The 25815-nt window shown below is 33.9% G+C and overlaps 4 protein-coding genes across 4 annotated transcripts; 3 read left to right on the top strand and 1 right to left on the bottom strand.

Moving 5' to 3' along the window:
• The first annotated feature begins 2217 nt into the window (after window positions 1–2217).
• LOC110734634 (glutathione S-transferase T3-like) lies at window positions 2218–2838 on the top strand. The gene has a single exon (XM_021914791.1). The coding sequence runs from the start codon at window positions 2218–2220 to the stop codon at window positions 2836–2838; it is 621 nt and encodes a 206-aa protein (XP_021770483.1).
• Window positions 2839–3693: 855 nt separating this feature from the next.
• LOC110734635 lies at window positions 3694–4425 on the top strand. Its single transcript, XM_021914792.1, has one exon. The coding sequence runs from the start codon at window positions 3694–3696 to the stop codon at window positions 4423–4425; it is 732 nt and encodes a 243-aa protein (XP_021770484.1).
• Window positions 4426–4440: 15 nt separating this feature from the next.
• Window positions 4441–5082, top strand: LOC110734636. Its single transcript, XM_021914793.1, has one exon. It carries the CDS (start codon window positions 4441–4443, stop codon window positions 5080–5082), a length of 642 nt encoding a protein of 213 aa, XP_021770485.1.
• Window positions 5083–11253: 6171 nt separating this feature from the next.
• LOC110734638 ((R,S)-reticuline 7-O-methyltransferase-like) lies at window positions 11254–12397 on the bottom strand. Its single transcript, XM_021914794.1, has 3 exons — window positions 12385–12397; window positions 11734–12236; window positions 11254–11556 (listed from the first exon to the last, which is right to left on the bottom strand). The coding sequence occupies exons 1-3, from the start codon at window positions 12395–12397 to the stop codon at window positions 11254–11256; spliced, it is 819 nt and encodes a 272-aa protein (XP_021770486.1).
• Window positions 12398–25815: the final 13418 nt, after the last annotated feature.

Raw genomic sequence — 25815 nt, forward strand, 5'->3', positions numbered from 1 at the left:
GTAGGCCAGCTGGCTTGACGGTTGGGTTGCTTGGGCTAGCTTGGTCTTCGCCTCTTTCCCTTGTTTTCTTGGAACGGGCGCGTCTTGTTCTGAGTGACCCGTTTGGGGCCACATAGGTGTCGACATCGAAGTCGTCACCACTCTCTTGGTCTGTATAGACCTCTACTTCGGCCAAACGCCGGTTCTCATTAGCAGGCCGTACAGACTGCTGTGAAGCCATCTTAGAAGTACTCTCCCCACAGACGACGCCAAATGTTTTGGGGTTTTTAGAGTCCCACGGGAGACTTAAAATTCCAAGAATGTGCGTCAACCGTCTGTACCTGCAAAACCACGGAAAACTCCGGTTGGGTGGAGTTCCACCTCCGACGATCAAGATAGAAAGAATTCGGATGTATAAAAGTGCGGAATGTAAAGGTTTTTCTCTCGGATTCCGAGAGAATTCTGCAATTAATATTGCTCAGATTTTGTGTGTATATTTATGAATGTGCAATAAATGAGGATTTTCCTCTATTTATAGTGTAAGGGGATCAGTTCCCCTTTCATGGGTTGGAGTACCACGTGTCACTAGAGAATCGGTTCTCTCAGAATCTCTCTGATGTTGACACGTGTTAGCACACGATTGGTCCACGTGGACAGGGTAGTTTTACCCTAAACAAATTGTTTTTTTTAATGGTACGTATCTGAAAGATATAAGGTACATGACCTTAAAATTATAAGGTGCAAATTTGATTTTCGACCTACTAATATTCTCCAATTTGAAAATTTATGCACATTATGTACAAAAAATGCACACATCAAATTTCAGTCAATTATTTTTGCACATTTAGTACAAAATATGAGCACATAAAATTCTTGTTATTGTTCTCATTTAAAAAAAATACTTGTTAGAATCGTCTTAAATATTAATGTATAGTTATGCAGATATTTGTTAGAATCCTCTTAACGTATAGTAAATTCTTAATTTCTAACTTATTAGAGCACTACCGGCAGTGAGGAAAAAAGCCCTCACGAGTAAAAGATAAGGTGTAAAAAAAAAAACCACAAGCCACATCAATGAGAGGAAATCCTCTCATGGCTGAGGAGAAGAGGAAACGCTCATCAGATGAGGGGTTTTAAAGATGAACAGTAATGGAGTCGGACCCGCAATAAACTGACGCAAGCCCACTTGTATTTATGAGAAAGTTGGCAAAACGCGTCATTTAGCCCAAGCTAAGGCCAAAACGACGCTGTTTTGGAACTTAAATCAGCAAAAAAAAATTAAAAGCTAACAACTGACGCGCGTCAACCCAGCGAATAAGGATACGACACGCGTCCTTGCCTTGAAAACCAACCAATCAGAAAATTACCCATTTTGCAACGGTAATATATTTAAAAATGTAAATAAAGCCGTTTAAAATATAAAAAAAAAATAAAAATTCACCAACGACCATAAAAAATTTTCCTCTATAAATAGACATCCATTTTGATGTATTTTGATATACTTTCAAAAACCCAAAAAATCTCTTATATTCACTAATTTCCCAAACCTCAATTCTTCTTCTTCTTATTATTATTATTAATCACGGTTTTGCTTAAAAAAATACTGTTATAATAATTATACTTATCATTATAATTAAAATTATAATAATAATTATTATTATTATTGTTATTTTTATTGTTATTGTTATTGTTATTGTTATTGTTATTGTTATTGTTATTGTTATTGTTATTGTTATTATTATTATTATTATTATTATTATTATTATTATTATTATTGTTGTTGTTGTTGTTGTTGTTATTATTATTATTATTATTGTTGTTGTTGTTGTTGCTATTTTTATTTTCTGAAAATATAATAGAGTTATTTATTTTTTAGTAATTTTTGAATTTCTTACTAATTATTGTTTAAAGCTTTATTACTTTACTACTTTATCAACTTATGGATCCTAACAACCCTAATTTTTCGAATCATTTCTCTGATTTAGGTGATGATTTTGTCACTAATCCTCGATTTCAGCTTTTCTTACAAAGGCTTGGAAACACTTCTTTTCAAAATTCACCTCATCAAACTCCATTCGAAAACACTACCTATGAACCACATTCACCTCCTGTTTATCAAGGGACCCATTCTCAATTTGATGATTAAATGGATGAACCTGTTCCAGACACTCCTCAATACTCTCCACATCCTCGAGTGTGTCTTTGAATCAAAACCAACCACTTACAAAAGCAAGTCGAATGTGGTCTGTTGTGGAGGATAAAGCTCTAATTGGTTTGTATCTTCAATTCAGTGAAGATGCAATTGTTGGTACAAACCAAAAAGCAACTGCGCTATGGCGAAAAATATCTGCGGCTTATGATCAAGCGCATTATGAGAAACCCCACATCTTACCGCCAAGACCTTTGAGGAGTTTGGAAAGCCGTTGGAGAAGGATGGCAACTGATTTAATACAATGGAGAATTTGCTATGACGAAGCTGGAAGGGCAACTGGCAGTGGTTACAACGAAGCAGACCGCATTCATAATGCGAGTAAGTTATTCTATATTTCCTCCAAGCCTACTCCACATAATTTTAATTGTCACCATGGTTGGGAAATGGTTAAAAATGACCCTAAGTGGAGGACAAAACTGAGATGGGCGTTGTCAAGAGAGGAAAGATTAGCTTGCGGTGATGCTGTCGAAGATGACAGTAGTGGAAGTGAAAAGCGGTGTAGAACTGAAGATGAAGATGATGTTCCCAATACCGGTTTCATTTCTGGGGGTCTTCCTCAACTTGATGGCGTTAAAAAGGCAAAGTCTAGGCGTAATAAGGGAAAAGGAGTGGCTTTTGAAGTCTCTAACATTAATGAGCAAATGTAGCAGAATAATGCAGGTAGGGAAATTGAGGCACAAATGCGATTGAAGAAGTTGGATTTCGACATGGAAAGGGAAAGAAGGAAGAAAAAACAAGTAGAGCTTCACAAAAAACAAGTCGAAATTCAAGAGAGAAGGCTCAACTATGAAATGCTGCAAGATCTAATGGCAAAGGGACCGGACCTAACTCCCGATGAAGAGGCTTACAAGGAAGAATTACGTGCACTACTCTACGGTAGAAGGAGCATGTAATAATAATCAACTTAATGTGTTTGCTAATGTTTTATTTAATTAATGTTCAATGTAGTCTTTTTTATTTTAATTAATGTTAAGATGTACTCCTTTTTATTTACAGTAATGTGAAATGATGTTTGTTTTTATATATTATTAATTATGCAGTAAATTATTTACTTTATTAAATTTGTTTTGAATAATAATCACATGTACTAGTTAATGACAAATTTACATCCCAATAAAATCTTCACAACTTTATGTTGAAGAGTCATATCAACTGAACACAAGTAATGATATAATGACATAGATCATTGAAGAGTCAAATCAACTGTCGAAGTGTCATAGACCACATGCATCAATATTTCAATTGCAATTCAGAGTGCAATGACACATCAATTTCATTGCAGAGAATGCATTGAAGCGTCATGTGGACTTTATATACATGCATGACACATCAATTTCATTGCAGATATTGCAATGATACATGGATTTCAATTCAAAGTTACTCACATACAAAATCAGAGCAACTCACATGCATTGATAGTCACTTGGACTATATATACATGCATGTGTTATTCTAAACGGACAGAATCCCAAACAAACCAACTATTAAACCATAGCCAAAACATGTCTTTCATTTCCTCCACCTCAAGCTCTAGTTCTTCTGATTTCTCAAATAACGTTGAATTTGATCGGTTAGTTGATGATTATGTTGCTAACCACCTACCACATATTTTAATTCCCGAAGACTCACCACAAGAATTCCAGCTTAATAATGATATAGCAAATGTCCCGGAGCCTAAAAGGGATAGGGAAAGAGAAAAAGGGCATGTGCAACTATATAACGATCATTTTGCGAGTAACGCAGTGTATAACGACAACCAATTCCGCCGTAGATTTCGTATGCAAAGATCTTTGTTCTGTCCCATTATGAATAAGGTGGTTGAAGGGGATCAATTCTTCCAACAACGTCGGAATGCAGCTGGAAAGCTTGGTTTATCACCGTTGCAGAAATGCACCGCTGCAATAAGAATGTTAGCGTATGGCGTAGCCCCTGATGTCGTGGATGAATATCTTCGTATAGGTCAAACAACCTCAAGGAATGCATTGCAACATTTCTGTCAGGGGGTTATTACACATTTTGAAAGTGAATATCTACGTAAACCTACAGATGAAGATCTAAGGAGAATCCTTCACCAAAATGAATTGCGTGGGTTTCCAGGCATGGTTGGTAGTATAGATTACATGCATTGGGAGTGGAAGAATTGTCCTACGGCTTGGAAAGCACAATATGTTGGTCGTAGCAAAACTGCAACCCTCATTCTTGAAGTCGTTGCTGATCAAGATTTATGGATTTAGCATGCGTTCTTTGGAATGCCTGGCTCATGTAATGATCTTAATGTCCTTTACCGTTCACCGGTGTTTGATGATGTTTTACAAGGTCGTGCACCACCAATAAATTTTTGGGTTAACGGACATCAATATAAGTTGACCTACTACTTGGCAGATGGGATTTACCCGAAATGGCCAACTTTTATACAAGGTATAACACATCCTCAAGTTCAAAAAGACAAGTTGTTTGCTGATCAACAAGCAGCAGTTCGAAAAGACGTTGAACGGGCTTTCGGAGTTTTACAAGCCAGGTTTGCTATACTCCGACAACCAGCACTTGCATACGACGAAGATATTCTTTGTGACATTATCAAAGCCTGTATAATAATGCACAACATGATCGTCGAGGATGAACGACACAACTTCACCCGTGCAGATATTTTAAGACGATACTACGAAGAAGATGGACCACAACGTACAGCAGCGCGGCCGGGACCGAGAAAAAGTGCCACGGTGAATAACAACGAGCCATTTGAATTCAACGTCGGGCGGCCACCCAACATTGATTTCAACGCGTACTTTCAAAGGAGGATTGCACTTCGTGATAGAGAAATTCATTCGTCTCTCAAACAAGATTTAGTAGAGCACATATGGCAGAACTTTCGTCATAACACGGCCGAATAAGCAAATTTGTAGTTTGTAATCGTATCGTTTTTAGGTTTTAATACCTGTGTTCGTGTATTACTTCAGGTCAAACCGCTTTTTTTTAAGTTCGTAACCTAACTGTTTTTTAATATCCGATGTATTTGTATTGTCGTTTATGTGTTCATTTCAAAAATGCGCTTTTAATTTATCGTTTAAGTTAAAAAAATACATCTTTCGTAGAATCTATAATTGCTGTTATTTGCTTTAGTTTTTATATTCTAATTAAAACGTTAAATAAAAAATTACATTGTAAATGGTGTATTAAGAAATTTTAACCGTAATTAATAGAATAAAAGGAAATTTTTTAAAAAATAAAATTATTACATTATAATTAAAACGTAATTATAAAAATAAAATAAAATATATTTTTAATTGTATTGAAAAGTTACATATATAGTATAAACATTATTAAAAAAAAAAAAAAAGATAAAAAAATGGTGATGTGTATTATGGTGGGGTATAGTAAATAGTGGAGGATAAAGTGATGAGGGTTTTTTTTTTAACATTGGTGTAGTAAGAAAAACCTCTCATGAGAGGAATTGGATGGGAAGAGTGAGAAAGTGGGTAGAGAAAGATTGAGGGGTTTGTTTTCTCCTCACTGCTGATAGTGGTCTTATAGTTTATACATTAAGTTCTTACAAACCAGCTAGTCCTTGAATTAACACTATTGGGAAAAGATATTAAGCAAAATATGAATGGTCTATAAAAACAGCCCAATTATAAGAAGAAAAAAAAAAGTAAGGTTAATGGATGATGATTTAGCGTTTATTCCAATGTCCTCTTGCACATATGGTCATTATCGATCCATCATATCGCCGCTGTTTAAATTTGACAATTCTAGCTGCATCGTTAAATTAAGATGTAGCTGGCACGAGGGAAGGTAAGGATAAGCCGCCAGACAACTAGATTGTTGAGGCAGACGGGCTGTAGTACATCGCCAAATATGGGTGTTCGCGTTCAGAATCAGCGCATTTTTTACACAAATCGTTATACTAGTATTATTTTTTTAATCTGACTATTCTGCATCGTCAAATTAATAGTCAAATTAAGAAATGGCTGCTCATATATAACTTTCAGTTCAAAGCTGGAATGAGGGGAGATAGGGAAAAGCCGCCGGACGACTAGATTGTTGAGGCAGACGGCGGGCAGTGTACAATGCCAATAACGCCAAATATGGGCAACTCAAAGTTATATATATGAGCAGCCATATCTTAATTTTACAATGCTAAATAGTCAAATTATAACAATGGTGATGGAACCGATTGATTGTTGGTGCAATGGTGATGGTAGGGAGGACCCGTATTCGATTCCTTGCAACAACAATTGGAAGGGAATTGGAACCTAACCATTCATAACTGATCCCCGAATGCAACTAGCCCAAAGGGTGAATCGGGTGGAACACCAAAAAAAATAACAATGGCGATGGACCGATTGGTGACTATACGTGCAAGAGGATATACTGTAGCGCCTTATAATTTTAAAACATCTACTCTACCTTAGATCTTTTGGGTATGTATCTTATAGCTAAATGCCACATACCTTAAAATTTAATCAACAATTTTTTTAGAAACATTCTATATACGAAATATAAAATTTGGTCATGTACTTATCTTCAGGGCATGTACCTTGTACCTTTATGACATGTACCTTATATATATAAGACGTGCACTTTAATATATATTTTTTAAAATATTTTTAAAAAATAAAATAAATTTGAATTTTAAAATTTAATTTTAGTATATATTCTTCATCAATTCATGTATAGTTACCTATAAATAAATAAGCATATACGTTACCCTGACCAATATAACTAAAATTTTCCCTGTTTTTTTTAATGCATCACTTTTTAATTTACGGACTCCTAGATAATATTTGAAGTATAAAGATATAAAGAGAAAAAAATAAAGATGGTTCATGTGATATGAAAGAGATAAAAATTTAAAATGAAAGTGATGTATCTATTTTGAAATTTCACTTATAGAAAGAAATACATATAAAAAAACACATAAAGTATTGGAAAAATTCATGGAAATAATCCGACCTTTAGCACATTCTTTTTTAATAATCCAACCTTTCGATTATTATTTAATAATCCGACCTTTGGGGGTCTTTAATTTTTATTGATTCCAACCGGTCATGTAACCTGTTAAAACAGGTTACATGACACGTGTCGGCCTATGATTGGTAAAAAAAAATAAAAAAAATAACAAAAAAAAAAAAAAAACAAAATAAAAATAAAAAAAAAATTAAATAGCCAGCCACCAGGGAGCCAGCCCAGCCACCAGGGAGCCAGCCCAGCCACCAGCCAGGCCAGCCCCCTGCCGCCGGTACTTGCTCCAGCAGACGCGCCTGCCTACCTCCCCTTCCCTCTCCCCTTGCTCTTGCCCTACCAGCACCGAACAACCCCGCCCCCGCATCTCCCTCACGCACAGCCTGCTCCCTCAATGCCCCCACAGCAGCCCATTTGGTGGTGTTAGGTGGAGGAATAGGGTTTATGGGGGCCGGAAAACATGGTAAGGGTGGTTTCGGGGCTGCGGTGGTCGGGAAGGGGTTGCGGTGAGGGAAGGTGGAGGTTGGTTGCGGTTTTCGCGGGTTAGGGTTCGTTTGGATGGGTGGGGCGACGGTTAAGGGGAGGTCGGAGTAATTGGGGGTGGCTCGGCCGGCGGTGGGTGAGCTGGATGCCGGCCGATTTCTGGGCTTGGGGGGTGCTACGTGAAGGGGAGGAGGAGAGGGTTGGAGGGTGTTGCGTGAATGGTGGCAGGGGTGGTGGGGAAGGTGGTGGCAGGGCTGTGGGGTGTTGCGTGAAGGGGAGGAGGAGAGGGCTGGGGGGTGCTGCGTGAATGGTGGCAGGGGTGGTGGGGAAGGTGGTGGCAGGGCTGTGGGTTTTTTTTAAAAAATTTTAGACAAATCAAATTGTGACACGTGTCAATTAAACTTTAAAAAAAAATTACCTCTACTACCGGTTTTTGGTCAAATGGGACCAATAAAATTTAAAGAGCACCAAAGGTCGGATTATTAAATAATAATCGAAAGGTCAAATTACTAAAAAAGAATGAGCTAAAGGTCGGATTATTGCCATGAATTTTTCCTACAGTATTTGATAAAATTCTCTCTTTAAAAGGGCTATAAGGAATAACTGGTCAAGCTATTTAATAGCTTGTGAACATTTATTTGTCTTGAACTCCTATATAATGTCCAAGGTTGTTTGTTAGCAGAATTGTCCTATAATAACTTAGAACTTGTCCATAATTTTAAACATCAACTAGCTATAGAAAAGCCAAAAGACTAGTAGTAAGAAAGAGAGAGAGAAAATGAGCACCTTAAACACACACATTCTTAATAATGAGGATGGTGATGATCAGCTCTTTCAAGGGCAAGCTCAAATATTCAACCACCTGTTTAGTTTCGTCCAATCTCTTGTGATAAAATCAGCAGTGGAACTCCGCATAGCTGATATCATACACTCGCATGGCCAAGCAATGAGTTTATCACACATAGCTTCAAAGCTAGAGTCTACGACATCTCCTGATGTATCGCGCCTTGCACGTCTCATGCAGTTCAACGGTTTGCTCATTTTAAATTTGATTGCAAATTTTCAATCTCTATCAAACCTAAAATATTTGATTTAATTCAAAAAATTTCAAAAAAGTAAATTCAATCAAATGAATAATTGATGCAATTAAACATGCAATTCAATGTGAATAGAACAAACCTTAAAAATCGAAAATTATCATGCAATTAACATGCAATTCAATAACTGGCGATTGATGCAATTAAACATGTAATTCAATGAGAACAGAACAAACCTCAATAATCGATAATTATCATGCAATTAACATGTAATTAACGAAAATAATTCGAATTGAACAATTTGAAATCCTCAAACACTAAGCTTAACATGCAATTGAAAAATATTTTGTAAATTTTGATGCTAAGATCACTCATTGGTAAATTTTAATGAAAATCCAACATTAAAACCATAAAATTCGAAATTACTAACAAAAATTAAGAAAAATACATTCAGAGAACACTAAAACTTTTGTTGATTATTTACCTGTATAATCTATGAAACTTGTTGATTCTTGTTGCTGCTAAAATTTGACAAAAATCAAATTGAATAATGTTGAAATTCTTGAACCTCACTTAAATTGAAGCTCGCAGCAAAGTATATGTTTGATATATCGCAGCAGTATAGCCATTAATATTGTTTGATCCTAAGGCTTAGATTTGTCCTCATATATAAGGAGTGTCCTCACATAAAGGGTGGTTCTCACCGGATCCCGATCCTTTATATATATATATATATATATATATATATATATGTATGTATGTATGTATGTATGTATGTATGTATGTATGTATGTATGTATGTATGTATGTATATGTATATGTGTATGTATATATACACATATACATATACATACACATATACATATACATATACATATACATACATACATACATACATACATACATACATACATACATACATACATACATACATACATACATACATACATATATATATATATATTATTTGTAATAAGAATATGATGTTTGCCGCGCAAATAAGAATATAAGACAATGGTGATAATTTTTATCAGTTATATATATATATATATATATATATATATATATATATATATATATATAACTGATACAAATTATCACCATTGTCTTATATTCTTATTTGCGCGGCGAACATCATATTCTTATTACAAATAATTTAGAAGGGAGTACGTAACTATATATGAATAAGTTGGTCGTAAATGAATTTGAGGTGATTTGAAATCAGGTTAGGTTAATAACAGGTCAGGTTGAGTTTGAGATGGATTAGGAAAGTCGAGTTGAATTCGGGTCGGGTTAGTTACAAGTCGGGTTAAATTCGAGTTTCAACGGGTTAATATAGATTTGGCTGGGTTAAATTTGGTTTTCGATGGGTTAATGTAGATTTGGCTGGGTTAAATTCGGGTTTTGACGGGTTAATATAGATTTGGGTCAATCTTGGTTCAGATCAATAATTTACGGGTTATATTCAAGTCGGTCATCTCCAAGTCGGGTCATGTTCGAGTTCGGGTCTCAAATACTTAGGTTAACTCGGGTCTATGGTCGTTTTTAGGTCAGATCATATCGGGTTCGGGTCACCATTTTCTCAGGTTTAAACAGGTTGGGTCATAATCGGGTTCAAACAAATTTTTCAGTTCGGGTCCGCTTTTGAGAGCTCTAAGCAGAATGCCAAATTAAAGGCAGGGCTTGCTTATTGAACAACTCTGCTTTCCTAAGTTTAGTCCATGAGGAGACTAGTATACTCATGCACATTTATTGAACACACCCGCACAGGTCTGTTCCATACCTATATGCTACTCTCTCCGTCCTTTTTTATAGTTCCCATTTGAAATCTTGACACTAATCATAATGTGAGAGAATCTTCTAAATTACTTAATATATAAGACATAACTAACATAGTCATGCTGGGTGTTATTTAATTTGTCTCGATGAATAGATTATTAATATTCAATTATTATACTTTTTACTAATAAGCAACCAACGATATTTATGATCAAAGTGTTACATTGGCAAACTTACAAGTCCAAGTGGAAACTATAAAAAGGGGCGGAGGGAGTAATTGGCTAAAACAATCTTTACACTTATACTCAAACTAAACGATCTTTTTTTTTTTTTTTTTTGAGCCACAAAGGCGGGGTGAGAATCGATCCCATGATCTTCTGTAATCCGGAGAGAAGCTCTAACCACTTGAGCTATCCCTCACTCTCAAATTAGATTGGACGAATAAGTATCTCACCTTATCTCATAAGTTTTATCACAAAACTTTAAACTTTAATAATCTCTGTGACACACACCAATAAGCCCATGATAAGGGCAATCCTTTTTTTTTTCTTTTTTTTTTTTTTTTTTTTTTTTTGGGTTACATGTAAAATCCAACTCTTAAGGAATAAGCAAAACCATGAAACTTTCCTAAAATCTACCATATTAAAAGAAAAATTCTACGTCCCTTATAGATCGGGTTCACAATTATTTGATAACATTAAAATAATAGATATCCTAAAAACCATTGATATCCCAATATCCCATATAGGGGGTAACAAAGGAACTTAGAGAAATTAAAGATGGCATGACTAAAAAATTTAATTAATTTTCTAGGGGAAAAGCCTCAATAATTGAAACAAAAGCAGGGATTGTGATAATGTTGTGACTAGCAAAGCCAGCATCTTTTAATAGTTTGTTCCATTCATGTTGCGTCCTCTCTTTGCCACCACAACTTGCCATCATCAATAAATCGCACCCTAACTTTGTTTCTTCATAAAGCCCTTTATCCTCCGGATATAGAACTATGTCTACGATAATCACCTTCCCTTTGGTTTTTGATATTGCCTTTTGGCAATTCTTCAGAATCTTAAGGCAATCTTCGTCTTCCCAATCGTGCAAAACTGACTGCATTAATAATGTAACAGATAAAATAATTATTATGCATGGTAAATTAAATTGAAAGGGGGCAACAATTTCAATGCAAACTTAATTATCATCACTCGAAATTCAATTTCTACAAGACGGTAGCAGATGATTAATTAAGTTTTTGAATTTTCTCTCTATGTATATCTATGAATGTACCTTGATGATGACGGTATCAGCATAAGGGATCTCCTTGAACATGTCGCCACCAACATGGGTGACATTAGGAAATACTGGTGCAGTTTCTACAACATGAGGAAGATCAAAATTGATCCCTTTAATATGCGGGTGAGCCTCTACAATCTTTGCCACGGCTCGGCCAATACCACCACCAACATCCACAAGGGTTCCTTGAAGCTTACTAAACCCTTCCTTATACCCACACAAAATAGCATCCAATATAGTCTTGGTAACCGAAGCCATTCCTGTATTGAAAAGCTTATTGAACTCAGGATCGTTGGATGCTTTCTCCCAAATACTTTCACCATGGACTTTGTCAAACGCGATCCCACCTTCGTTGATAGAACGGCCAATTTCTTGCCATGGGGCCATCAATGACGGGTGGGTGAAAGTGAGAAACATAGGTGCAAGGCTGAATTCATAATCATGTAAAAGCCATCTAGATGTAGGAGTAAGACCATACAAAGTCTCTCTTTCATCATCTTTTGATCTTTTGATTATATATATATATATATATATATATATATATATATATATATATATATATATGTGTGTGTGTGTGTGTGTGTGTGTGTGTGTGAGTGTGTGTGTGTGTGTCTGTGTGTATATATACATATATATAACTGATACAAATTATCACCATTGTCTTATATTCTTATTTGCGCGGCGAACATCATATTCTTATTATATATATATATATATATGTATATATATATATATATATGTATATATATATATATATATGTATATATATATATATATATGTATATATATATGTATATATATATGTATATATATATGTATATATATATATATGTATATATATATGTATATATATATATATGTATATATATATGTATATATATATATATGTATATGTATATGTATATATATATAGGATCGGGATCCGGTGAGAACCACCCTTTATGTGAGGACACTCCTTATATATGAGGACAAATCTAAGCCTTAAGATCAAACAATATTAACGGCTATACTGTTGCGATATATCAAATATATACTCTGCTGCGAGCTTCAATTTAAGTGAGGTTCAAGAATTTCAACATTATTCAGTTTGATTTTTGTCAAATTTTAGCAGCAACAAGAATCAACAAGCTTCATAGATTATACAGGTAAATAATCAACAAAAGTTTTAGTGTTCTCTGAATGTATTTTTCTTAATTTTTGTTAGTAATTTCGAATTTTATGGTTTTCATGTTGGATTTTCATTAAAATTTACCAATGAGTGATCTTAGCATCAAAATTTACAAAATATTTTTCAATTGCATGTTAAGCTTAGTATTTGAGGATTTCAAATTGTTCAGTTCGAATTATTTTCGTTAATTACATGTTAATTGCATGATAATTATCGATTATTGAGGTTTGTTCTGTTCTCATTGAATTACATGTTTAATTGCATCAATCTCCAGTTATTATATTGCATGTTAATTGCATGATAATTTTTGATTTTTAAGGTTTGTTCTATTCACATTGAATTGCATGTTTAATTGCATCAATTATTCATTTGATTGAATTTACTTCTTTGAAATTTTTTGAATTAAATCAAATAATTTAGGTTTGATAGAGATTGAAAATTTGCAATCAAATTTAAAATGAGCAAACCTAAATATTTGTAATAATATAAAAAAAATATAATGAGAAAACATAATTAAAATGAGCAAATCCAAAAAAAAAGAGCAAATATAAAAATGAGCAAATGAGCAAAATAAGTTGGTAATGGTGGTGGTGGTAGGGTTCAGGGGACAGAGGCGGCAGCGGGGGAGTGAGAGTGAGACAGGTTGTGGTGGTGATGAGCAAAATAAGTTGGTAATGGTGGTAAGGTGCAGGGACATGGGCGGAGGAAGGAGAGAGAGTTTGGTGGTGGTGGTGATTGTACAGTGTAAGAAAGAGGGTGAGAAATGGCATTTAGCTCATTAACATGAGTTGCAGAAGCAGTGACAGTGAAAGAGATAGTTGTAGCTATTAAGCAAATATTTAGTTGCTCATTTATCAAATGAGCAAGTAATTAGTTGCTCATTTGTTAAATGAGCAAATACTTAGTTGCTAATTTCACAAATGAGTATTGAGTTATTTGCTCATTTGACAAATGAGCATTTAATTATTTGCTCATTTTACAAAACATCAAAGAATTGTTTGTTTATTTAAAAAATGAGCATTGAGTTCCTTAGTGTGATTGTCTGTGCACAAGCTACACCCCCTTCTTCTTGGTCTGTTTCCTGCATACCAACCACACTCCCTTCTTCCACTTCCTTGCACAAACCTATCCCCCCTTCTTGGTTTGTTAGTGGTTGTGCTTCTTAGATTGAGCACTTTTGTGAGCTATTTGCTCATTTGACAAATATGCTATATTGAATGCTATATATGCTAGGTTTTTCAAATCATAGTGAAGGATAGCATTATCAAGTTTTACTCCTTTTCGAATCATCTAGAATCTGTTATCAAAGCATTGAGTTCCTTGTTTTTCTTGACTGCACATAAGACCCACCCCCCTTCTTCTTCTTCTGTTTCCTGCACACCAACCACATTCCCTTCTTACACTTCCTTATACAAACCTATCCCCCCTGCCCCCTCATCATTCTATTTGCACTTCTGATTTCTGAAGCTAATTTCAGATCTATTTTAGATTTTGAAATTATTATGTGTGTGTGTGTGTGTGTTTGTGTAAGTAAGTGTAAGAGTTATGATGTAAGTAGTAATTAGTATTGTTAAAAACATGATTCAGCAACATAATGTTCTAGTATAAGATTTTTAATGAGCTTCCTGAAACTATTTTATGGGATTGTTACTGACCTGTTATTTCTATTATATTTAATGTCAGAAATGATGAGCAACAACGAAGAACTTGACAGTCATTCTAGTACCATCACAAATGTGCCAACTACTCCTATAATAGTAGTTTCTCCTAAAGTAGCACCTTTCCTCACTCCTGGAGGAACAAAAGAATGGCCTCCTATATGCCCCAATGAGTTGAAACTAGCTATAGGGATGAAGTTTAATAATCTTGAAGAGGGCCTTGAATTTTATAAAAGTTACGCATTTGCTGCTGGATTCAACATAAGAAAGTCTACAACTAAAAGGCAAAGAAGAAGCAAAGAATTGAAATCACAGTATATCTTATGCAATAAAGAAGGATACAAAGAGAAAAGAAAGCCTACTATTGAAAAAGATTTAAATAACAACGAAGGAGAAAGCAATGAAGAAAAAGCTTCAATCAAAAGGAAGAGACTCGTTACTCGTGTTGGGTGCAAGGCACATATTGTCATAAAGCATTGTGATGATAACAAATTCATAGTGTCACAATTTCATGAGGGACATAATCATGCACTTTATACACCTAGTTGCAATCTCTTCCAAAAAGAAGGAAGAAAAATGAACATATTGCACAAAAAAATAATTGTGAATAATTTAAGGTAAGACTTTCAAAGTCTCCTATGTTTCATGAATTCTCTATATGTACTAATAAAAGTAGTATGCTCATTTGAAAAATGAGAATTTAATTGTTTGTTTATTTGAAAAATGAGCATTAAATTGTTTGCTCATTTGAAAAATGAGCATTAAATTGTTCAAATGAGCAAGCAAATAATTGAATTGTTTGCTCATTTTAAAAATGAGCATTGAATTATTTGCTCATTTGACAAACTGTTTTGTTCTTATAATAGGCGAATATTGGTCCAGTTACAACTTTTCGAATGATGAAGGAAATTGTTGGAGGATATGATAACATCGGTGCATCTAAGTAAGATTTCAAAATTTTTCATAGAGATTTGAAAACATACATTCAAGGAAGTGATGCTCAAATGTTCGTGGATAACTTTACCAACAAAAAGCTAATGTGGAGTGCTTTTTTCTTTGTTTTTGAGATGGATGAAGATTATTGCCTTTGTAGAGCATTGTGGGAAGACCCCCTTTGTAAAATAGTTATGCTCTATTTGGTGATATGGTATCCTTTGATACCACATACCAAACCAACAGGTAATTCATAAAAATCACAATTCATTTTTATGTTATAACTATAGCTTAACTTAATGACTTTGTTTTAAATAAACTTAGTATAATTGTTTGCTTATTTCACAAATTAGCATTGAGTTATAAGCTCATTTGACAAATGAGCAATCAATTATTTGCTCATTTGACAAATGAGCATTGAATTATTTCAGTAGCTAATGATAATTCTGATTTCAGAATCTGATTTCAGATTCTATTACAGATTCTGAGTGTGTGTATGTATGTGTATGTGTGTGTGTGTGTGCGTGTGTCTATGTCTAAGTACGTGTGTCTTTGTATTTATGTGTGTGTGTAGGTATTTGCTCATTTAAAATTTAATCTATGTGTAAACAGGTACAACATGGTGTTTACGCCATTTACAGGGGTTGACCATCATAAGAGTTGTATTACTTTTGCTGCTGGTTTCATAGAAAAGGAAGATATAGTGTCATTTGAGTGGTTGTTCAGATCATTTCTCAAGGCAATGGGTGGGAATGAACTGAATTGTATGATTACGGATCAAGATCCAGCAATGAAAATTGTTGTTAAAAGTGTGTTTAAGAAGACTGAACATCGCTTCTGTATGTGGCACGTAATGAAAAAGTTGGCAGATAAGGTGGAGAAATTAATCATGCAAGAAGAAACTGGTTTCCTAAAAAAATTATGTGCTTGTGTTTGGCATCTTGAAATTGAACCTGCTGAGTTTGAAGAAAGGTGGAACAAGGTGATGGTTGAATACCACTTGGAAGAACATGAGTGGTTAGGTTATATGTACAAGATAAGGCACAAGTGGATTCCGACGTATTTTAGAGATGTGTTCCTTGGTGGAATAATGCGTACAACATCAAGATCCGAAAGTGAAAACAACTTTTTCTGCTCCTTTATCAATCCTCATGTGTCACTTGTTGAGTTTTACTTGAGATATGAAGCTGCAATTGATGCCCTAAGACACACTCAAGGTCAGAATGATAATGATTCTAAGCATAAATATCATGAGTGCAAAACACCTCTAGGGATAGAAAAGCATGCCTCACATTTATATACTAACTATGTCTTTTATGAATTTCAATATGAGGTTGAAATTGCTTGTTTTTCTTGTGGTGTTGATGAATTGAAGAAAGAAAATGGATTGGAAGTTGCAAAAGTAAGTGAAGGAAATCGAATTAGAACATTTGATGTTGTGTTTAATCCAACTAACTATGACACCACATGTTGTTACAAGCTATTTTATAGACAAGGTATTCCATGTAGACATATGATTTGGGTTTGGAAAGAAAAAATGTTCAAAACCATTCCTGAGCAGTATATGCTACATAGATGGACTACTATGGCACTGAAAAAACCAATTTTTGACTTGGGTGGAACCTGTTGGAGCAATGTGCTAATTTAATTGACAAGAAAAAATTGTTAAATGATTTATGGTCAGAGATACACACTTGTGTAAGTTTGGCAGAAGGCAATGATGAAGATATTCAAGATCTTGTGATAAATCTTCAAGGGATAAGAAATGATTTGGAGGCTAAGAGGATTGCAAGAAATAATGAAACAACAAGAAGTGAAAACAACAAAGGACAAGACATTGAGCTATTGATTGGAGCTAGTGTGCCAACTGAAATAATTGTCAAACCTCCAAAAATTTCAAAGAATAAAGGGACTGGAGTTCATGTATCAAATGAAGAGACTTCAAAAGAGAAAAGGGCTAAGATTGATGTGCCAAATGTTGAAACAAGAGGTAGAAGTGCAAAAAGGCTGAAGGGAGAAAAAGAAAAGGTTGTAGAACAAAACCAGAAAAAGAAGAGATTATGCAGAGGTTGTGGTGAATTGGGTCATCATGATATTAGAAATTGTCCAAAAAAATAATGATAACTTTATATAAATATAAGATTTAATATTTTTGGCACATCTCCTCATTATTTATTAAACATTTATAAATTTTGTGTTTTAAATTTTGTTAATATTTTGTTGATTTTATATTTCTTAACAAAATAAATTACTTACTCATTTGCTAAATGAGCAAATACTGAGTTGCTAATTTAACAAATGAGCAAAAATTTAGTTGCTCATTTATCAATTGAGCAAATAGTTAGTTGCTCATTTGTCAAATGAGCAAAATTTATTTTTGGTCATTCATTAAATAAACAAGCATTTCTTTGCTCATTTGTCAAATGAGCAATTTGTTCTATGTTCATTTTTCAAATGAGTTAATTATTCTTTGCTCATTTGTCAAATGAGCAAATTGTTCTTTGTTCATTTTCAAATGAGCAAAAACTTAGTTGCTCATTTGTCAAATGAGCAAAGAACGATTTGCTCTTCCCTTAAGCATTAATTGTTCTTTGTTTATTTGCTCAAATAAGCAAATAATTTGTCAATTGAGCAAATAGTTCGTTGCTCATTTGTAACTCAACAAATAGTTCAAATAAATGGTAGGTAAAAGTGACAAAGTATTTCAGGTAAACACAAAACATCAAATTTAAATATAACGAACACAAAAGTCACCATAATCAAAAGTCACCATTTTTACATCATTCAGAAAATAACAATTTACAAGTTGATTTAATCATTAGTTCTCTACTTTCCTAAACTTAGAAAGTTATATCAACACCTTAATTAACACTACACCAAGCAATTGAGGTTACACTAACAAGTAGCCTTTTTTCTTCTTAAGCTTTTTCATCTTCACCCTTTTGTTCTTCAACTTTTTCTTCTTCAGTCTTAAGAGAAACTTTCTTCTGCTTTTTCTTCTTTTGAGGAATTTCTTTAATATATTGAACTGTGTTTATTTCTCTTGAAATTATTGCCAAGGTATACTTCACACGAAGTTTTTCTATGATTATCACCTGTAAGAAATAGGAAAGAAAAAATAAAACAAGAAAATTTTAAGAAATATAAATGCATAAAGGAAGGTGAAGTACAAAGTACAAAGAATAGAATAAGTAATAAGAAACCCAAATTCTGATTCCTTTACAGTTATTTTAAAAGAAAAGAAGCTTGAAATCTTGCTAATAAGCAATCAATTACTTGATATGCCATCATTAAAGCAAAGAATATTGCTCATTTGAAAAATTAGCAAATAATTGCTTGCTCATTTGAAAAATGAGCAAATAATTGCTTGCTCATTTGAAAAATGAGCAAATTATTTGCTCATGGGGATGGTGTATTGCAAATTATTTGCAATTTAACTGTCTTTTCTTCTTGAACAGTGTATTGTAATCTAATGGTAATATTAAAAGTTGTGGAAATTATGTCTTGTTTTTTTAATTATTGAAATGTTGGTGAAAAGCCTCTACTTCAAGAGAAAATAAACCAGAGTAGGAAGCTGCCTTAGTGTGCTACCTTCTCTGCTATGCATAAGCAGATGGAAGCTTGGAAGATTTCACTTATCAAGGATGCATAATCCACAACCTAGAGCACTAGTTTAGTTCTGCTCTCTTTAACTACTTAAATGAGCTTACCAATTTAACATTGAAAGTGTAGCGCTTCCTAAAGACCCTATATTTAACAGATGAAAACTTTACAATTTGTTCCTTTCTTGGTTAACTATCAAATAACAGTGCAAGAACTTTCACAAAAAGTCCAAGCACATGGAATCACTTATATAAGCACAGAGATGGCAGTTTAAGCCTTATATTTAATCATATTAGTTCAGTCAAATAATTGCTTGCTCATTTGAAAAATGAGCAAATTATTGGCTGCTCATTTGACAAATGAGCAAGATTTATTTAAATTTCTATTTAAGAAAAATAAAAAAAATAGCTTGGTGGTGCATATAAACATACTAATATCCTTTTATTATCATGAATTTTCTTTATCGTTCAAATTTTCACTTTACATGTCCATATTCTTATAAACTCAGAGAGTATTAGAAATTAACAAATAAAAATTGTAGGTCTTGTAGCCAACCTTTTTTAGGCTTGGCACACACAAAATTTAATCAAGTCCAGCAAACAAGTATCTAAGGACAATCCATATAAGATAGAGGTGATCATTGGGCGGGCCGGGCCAAGGCTAAAAAATTTTGCCCATTTTTCGGGTCGGGCCGGGCCGGGCTAGACGGGCTTTTCGGGCCGGGCCAAAAAAATCAACTAAAAATGCATAAAAACGCATTCCCAAACCCGCCCAAAAATAATAATTTTTCGGGCCGGGCCCAACCCGATTTTGGGCCGGAAAAATCTGCCCAAAAACGGGCCGGGCCGACGAGCCGGGCCAACTTTGATCACCTCTAATATAAGATGAAAGACTTACATTATTCTTCTTCAAACCTGAAGGCCACTTTGACAAACCCATGTATGTTTCCATAATCCTCATCAATGCAATTCCACAGTGCAAATGATTAATATTTGTAGACTTCCAAGGAGAATCAATTGCAGCATGCTCCATGCGCTTGATATCGCTTGACAACACAGAGCTCTGTACATTTCCTTCATATTACATAAAATTGTAAAATGCACTTCTCTGAAAATAAACATGTCAAATGAGAAAAGAAAATAAATATTTATAAAATCTAATCATTTTACTGAAATAAGCAAACATATTGTTAATAGAAATTAACTTTTAAACCGTACCAAATGTTTTAAAACCTGTGTATGATCTCCGGAATCTTCACTATAATCAATAACCTCGATATTACCATACTATAATTAATAACCTCGATATTACCATGCTCTGTGGTAGTGTTGAAACATATCAAGTAATAATGATCTCTTTCGTAAACTGGGAAGAAGAAAAGTTTAATGTCCTTCTTTGGGACAACAGTTTGGTTGTATAACTTCTCAACAACCTCACGAAACATAGCATTTCGATGACTAACAGAATCAATCTCATAATGAACAAGACACTCCTACATGTTTACAAAAAAAAAAAATTAATACAATAGGAACACTGTAAAATACTTCAATAAAATAAAATAAAATAAAGAATATGAACTTACAGTAGCAGTAAGATTAAAAAAGAAACGAGCAGGAGAACTTGAGTCTCTAAATTGCTCATTATAATTCAAAATACTACACCAAGCATTAATGATTTCTGAATCAATTTTAAGGTGAGTATAAAGCTTTTCAAGTTGAAATTTCATAATTTCAACATCATCCTCTCCATTGACTTTGGATAAAAATACTAGGTCACTTCATAAAGAAATTAAGAAAGTTAATATCACTAAAGCAAATGTGAATTAGTGTACAAGATAGAAAATTCTATAATAAAAAAAATACTTACAAATGATTTTTATCATCATCAAACAAAGCTTCCAAAACAGTTTTCTGAACTTCTGATAATGTAGAGTAAATGTTGATAATCCGTGCCTTAAAAGGTGATCTAAGCAGCATTGACGGTTGAACTTTACGCTTCTTTAAAACAGGAACATCAGCAGCACCTACAGCACAAGGAACATCAGCATCGGCAGCAACTGAAGGTTGTACAGGAACATCAGCATCAGCAACTACTAAAGGTTTTACAATAGTTGGGGAGTTCTCCAGATCATCAATATTTTGAGAATCAAATCCTAAACTGAAAGTAGGAGTTCCAAATCCTTTTTTAACTAAAGATCTCAACCCAGATCGAATACTTGAACCTCCTTCAACTTTTTCAGTTTCAACTACAATAGCAGGACCTTCATTTTCAGATAGAGTATTTGCTATCTGAACACTTTCAACAGCAATCTTTGAAACATCAATGGCTCCTGTGACGGTTGGACAATCAGCCCTAGCAAAGAGTGAGGATTCAACATTCTTCTCATTAGCTGAAATCTTGGAAAATCTATCCCAAGCTTCAATGACGGCTGGATCTTGCCAATACTCATCGTCTTGGCTAAAAGAAAAGCTTTGATTTTCTGGCATAGCTTGAGAACTCAATCTTTACTCGTCAGAAATACCCATTGCATCTTCCTTCAGCTTCCGTATTTTCTCATTGTGAGGAAAATGCTTCACAGCTAGTTCATGTTTTCCATGAAAGTCCATGTATGTCGAAGTTGTTGCAAGATCCATTAAGCATTTCTAGAAAAAAAAAACATAAATAAATAACATAAATATAAATCAAAAGACTAAATAAAAAAACATAAATAACAAATCAATAGTAAAATATTTGCTCATTTGTCAAATGAGCACATAGTTTTTGCTCATTTGACAAATGAGCAAAAAATTAAATGCTCATTTGACAAATGAGCAAATATTTTTTTGCTGATTTAGGAACTCCATTGATGCGCCATAATAGAGTGCCACATTGCATCATTATTCAACTGTTGCTGATACTCCACAAACCCAATTTTGCCAACCAAACTTCATAGAATAGAATTCAGAACATTGAGTAGAATGGATGTCATTAAAAAACAAAATAAATTAATATTAGATCTACATTGAAATATTAAAAATCATATAAATACCTTATTTGGATCTACTTCAACATCTTCGTTAGTTTGTGGAACAGTTGGAATGGATGTTTCCTGAATGCAAAACAAAAAAACAAAAAAAAATGTCAAAATAAGTTGGGACCATTTAATATGAAATCTAACAAGATTTGTTCCAATTCAATTCTAAAAGGCAGAAAAGCTAAGTATTGATTGAAAGTGAAATACCATTTTTGGTTGTTTGCTGCCAAATGGACCAACAACCTTCAGATTTTTGTCAAAAATTCCAAGCCTCCCCTTAAAAATTTCCAATTTCTCACGACTAGAAAACATATTGGTTGTCCAACCTTTGAGAACTGGAGTTTCTCGTTCGGCTCTGACATCCTCAATCACAAACTTATCAACATATAAAAGCTACAAACAAGTAAAATAGAAAAAATGAGCACATTAAAATTAAACAAATAACAATTAATACATATAATAACTACAAACAAGTAAGAAAAAATGATTAGTAAATTAAAAATCAACAAATAAGTAAGAAATACTACATTAAAAAACAACAAAATTTATAGTAATACCATAAGAAACAGTAAAGACCCAGGAAAAGAACGAGTTTGACATTCTTCCCAGAAAAGCTTGGCCTTCACGAGTCAATCAAGGATATACTTGCTCCAATTCAAGTCCTTTATTTTATCAACATCAGAAAGAAATGTGAGAATATCAGAATTGATATTCACATTTTGTTTCCCTAACAAAAAAATGAGCAAAACAAAAGAAAAATGAGCAAAAGAAAATTTAAATGAACAAAATATTATATAAATAACCAAACAAAATTGAAAATGAGCAAACTGCTATAAGCACACAACTGCTAAGTGCTAACTATAACTAAAAATAAGCAAAATAAAAATAAGAAGTTTACCATCCATCAATGTAGACACGCATAGCACTACAAAGTTCCTTTTGAACATAAGACCTACTGACTTATGCTCTTTCAGAAGCTCTTTCAGAAACTCTTTCAGCTCCCCTATTTTGATAGAGAGTGAGTTTCTTTTGAATTCCTTTTTCCATTGCTTAATCACTCTCTTATCTCTGGAAAAAATTATTTTTGTCAATTTCTATGCCACCCATTGGCAGCCCAAGTACTTCATGCACATGCTCTTCAGTGATACAAAAAAGGTTCAAAATATGGAATGTTTAAAGAGCATGTGTTTGCATCAAAGTGATGAACTAACCATAAACCCAACTGTAAAGGCAGTTGGGTCACCTTCAAGAAATCCATAGACCCGAATCCTATTGCTCTAATAGCTTTCAACTGATTTTCTGAACATTTTTCAATAACTTGAACTATGGATGAAGGGGACATCCTACTATGTAATGTCCCATAAACATGAGACTTCAAATCTTCCCCTTCGTTGCTGGATTTCGTCTCCTCCAACTTAATCTTCTGTTTTTCTTTCAATCATTTTTCAACCTTTTTCCCTTTACCCTTAGTAGCAACTAATTTGATTCTCTTCCGCTTCTTTTCACTGAGCTTCTCTTCTGCCACTACAACCTCTGATGAACCAACATCAACAGCAGGTCCTGCTGAACCAACATCAGCAGCAGCCCCTGTTGAACCAACATCAGCAGCAGCACCTAATGAACCAACATTGGCAGCAGCCTTCTTTTCAATAGAGTTCCTGCTCATACAAAACAATAAATAAAAAAAAGTAAATAATTAATTGGTAATTTTATACAAATGAGCAAAAACATAGATGCTCATTTGTCAAATGAGCAATAAGTTTTTTGCTCATTTACCAAATGAGCAATTAGTTGATTGCTCATTTATCAAATGAGCAAACATTTATATAATAATTCATTAAATCAAGAAGCATTTAATAAGAAAACATAAAATGAGGAAATAAGAAAACACGTACATTGTCCTTTCCAAATGTACATCCGTATAATCTTTAGCATTATTAGGATCAGTAGCAGCTGAAGAATCCATAGCACTGTTACAAAAAAAACCCGAAAAAAATGTAAGATAACTAAAACAAAGGATAAATCAAATTAAGTAGCAAATTTTAAGAGAAATAAAGAGGGGAAGGGGTTCACCACATTTCTTACAACAAGCAAAGGATCCTAAATGTGAGAAAATAATGTATATTACAATATTCTAAGACACGATAGCAGTCCCTGTTATCTCAAACTAGCAGCCTGAAAAATATGGACAGAATAGCGGTCCTACATTTATAAAATCCAACACAAGGTAGAATTTATTTTTGGTCTGCATACAAGCAAAAGAAAAGCCAAGTACAACATTAACTTAATCCACAATGTTGCATTAGGTAACATGTCCATCAGCATAATCCTACCAACCCACCTACGCTTATGGAAAAACACAAACACCTACACATGTTAATGAGAAGGTTTTCCCATCTGAGGTGTTTAAAGCTAATCAGAAGGTAGGGAGTGTGCAAGAGGATACTCACAAGATTCTGAACTGATTTGACAACATTCAAAGATGTTGTAGAATCAGAACTGTCACTTGTTGCTTTCACAACAACTGCCACATGGCCTCATCTTTATGAAAAGAAGCACCCATCAATATAAGCAAGAAATTTAAAATTTACATGACTCTAAAATAAAAAAATTAGAAGCAATGTACATAAACTACAGTACATGAACATGATATATGAAACACGAACTGAGCTTGAGAAAGGATTCCCATTGGGTTTGGGGGGGGTGTGGTTGGGGATTGGTCTAGGTTTCTTAAGCCATTTTTAACCGGTTGTGAATAGTTTCTTCTGTATTAACATAATAGACATAAATGCAATTGAAATCCATTAATGGAAAGTCTACATTACAGACAAACAATTCCAATTGAACATTTTTTCCTTTCTACAAGTGTATCTTCATGCACTCCTCCCTAACCCCGGAAAGTCTAGAAATGGACCACTCATCTCTTCACTTAGATCACCTATTTCTAGAAGACTATATACAAAAGGCAACAATTGGTTTTCTAGTTGAACTGCTATAGTTTACAAAGAAGCTCAACTTTGTGAGAACAGGTTACTAACATAAGACTGGTCACTAGTGACTCAAACACACAGTTCAACAGAGTCATGTTCACAAGTTCAACAGAGTCAAACACACAGTTCAACAGAGTCATGGTCACTAGTGACTCAAACACACAGTGACTCAAACACACAGTTCAACAGAGTCAATATACACTCAGACACACAGTTCAACAGAGTCATGGTCACCCACACAGTTCAACAGAGTCATGGTCACTAGTGACTCAAACACACAGTTCAACAGAGTCATGGTCACTAGTGACTCAAACACACAGTTCAACAGAGTCAATATACACTCAGACTAGTCAAGCTGCTAAAACAATGTATGTACATAGAACCACAACATAATCGCAACAACATAGCAACAAAAACGCAATATATTCACAACTAATCGAGCAAAAATCGCAACAGAACCACAACATAATTTCTCAAATACACAACTAAAGCAAGAACACTTGTAAAAACCTAAATTCAGACAAAATAAAACTAAAAATAACTTGATAATTACTCAAAAAAAAGGAAAAAAAAAACTAAAATCAACAAAAAAAACAAACTAAAACATAATCGACACAAACTAACCTAAAATTAATGAGTTAAAATCAGAACAAATTAAACGAAAAGAAAAACGAAAATAAACAACATAATCGCAAAAAAATCAAGCAAAAA

The sequence above is a fragment of the Chenopodium quinoa genome, unplaced genomic scaffold, assembly GCF_001683475.1.
Source record: "Chenopodium quinoa cultivar QQ74 unplaced genomic scaffold, ASM168347v1, whole genome shotgun sequence".
Taxonomy (NCBI): domain Eukaryota; kingdom Viridiplantae; phylum Streptophyta; class Magnoliopsida; order Caryophyllales; family Amaranthaceae; genus Chenopodium; species Chenopodium quinoa.

Excerpts from the sequence above, each read along its gene's own strand:
- LOC110734634 (XM_021914791.1), top strand. The coding sequence starts at position 2,218 with ATGTGGTCTGTTGTGGAGGATAAAGCTCTAATTGGTTTGTATCTTCAA.
- LOC110734635 (XM_021914792.1), top strand. The coding sequence starts at position 3,694 with ATGTCTTTCATTTCCTCCACCTCAAGCTCTAGTTCTTCTGATTTCTCA.
- LOC110734636 (XM_021914793.1), top strand. The coding sequence starts at position 4,441 with ATGCCTGGCTCATGTAATGATCTTAATGTCCTTTACCGTTCACCGGTG.
- LOC110734638 (XM_021914794.1), bottom strand. Across the intron at positions 11,557-11,733 it reads CTGATACCGTCATCATCAAG|TCAGTTTTGCACGATTGGGA; the intron begins GTACATTCATAG and ends TTATTAATGCAG.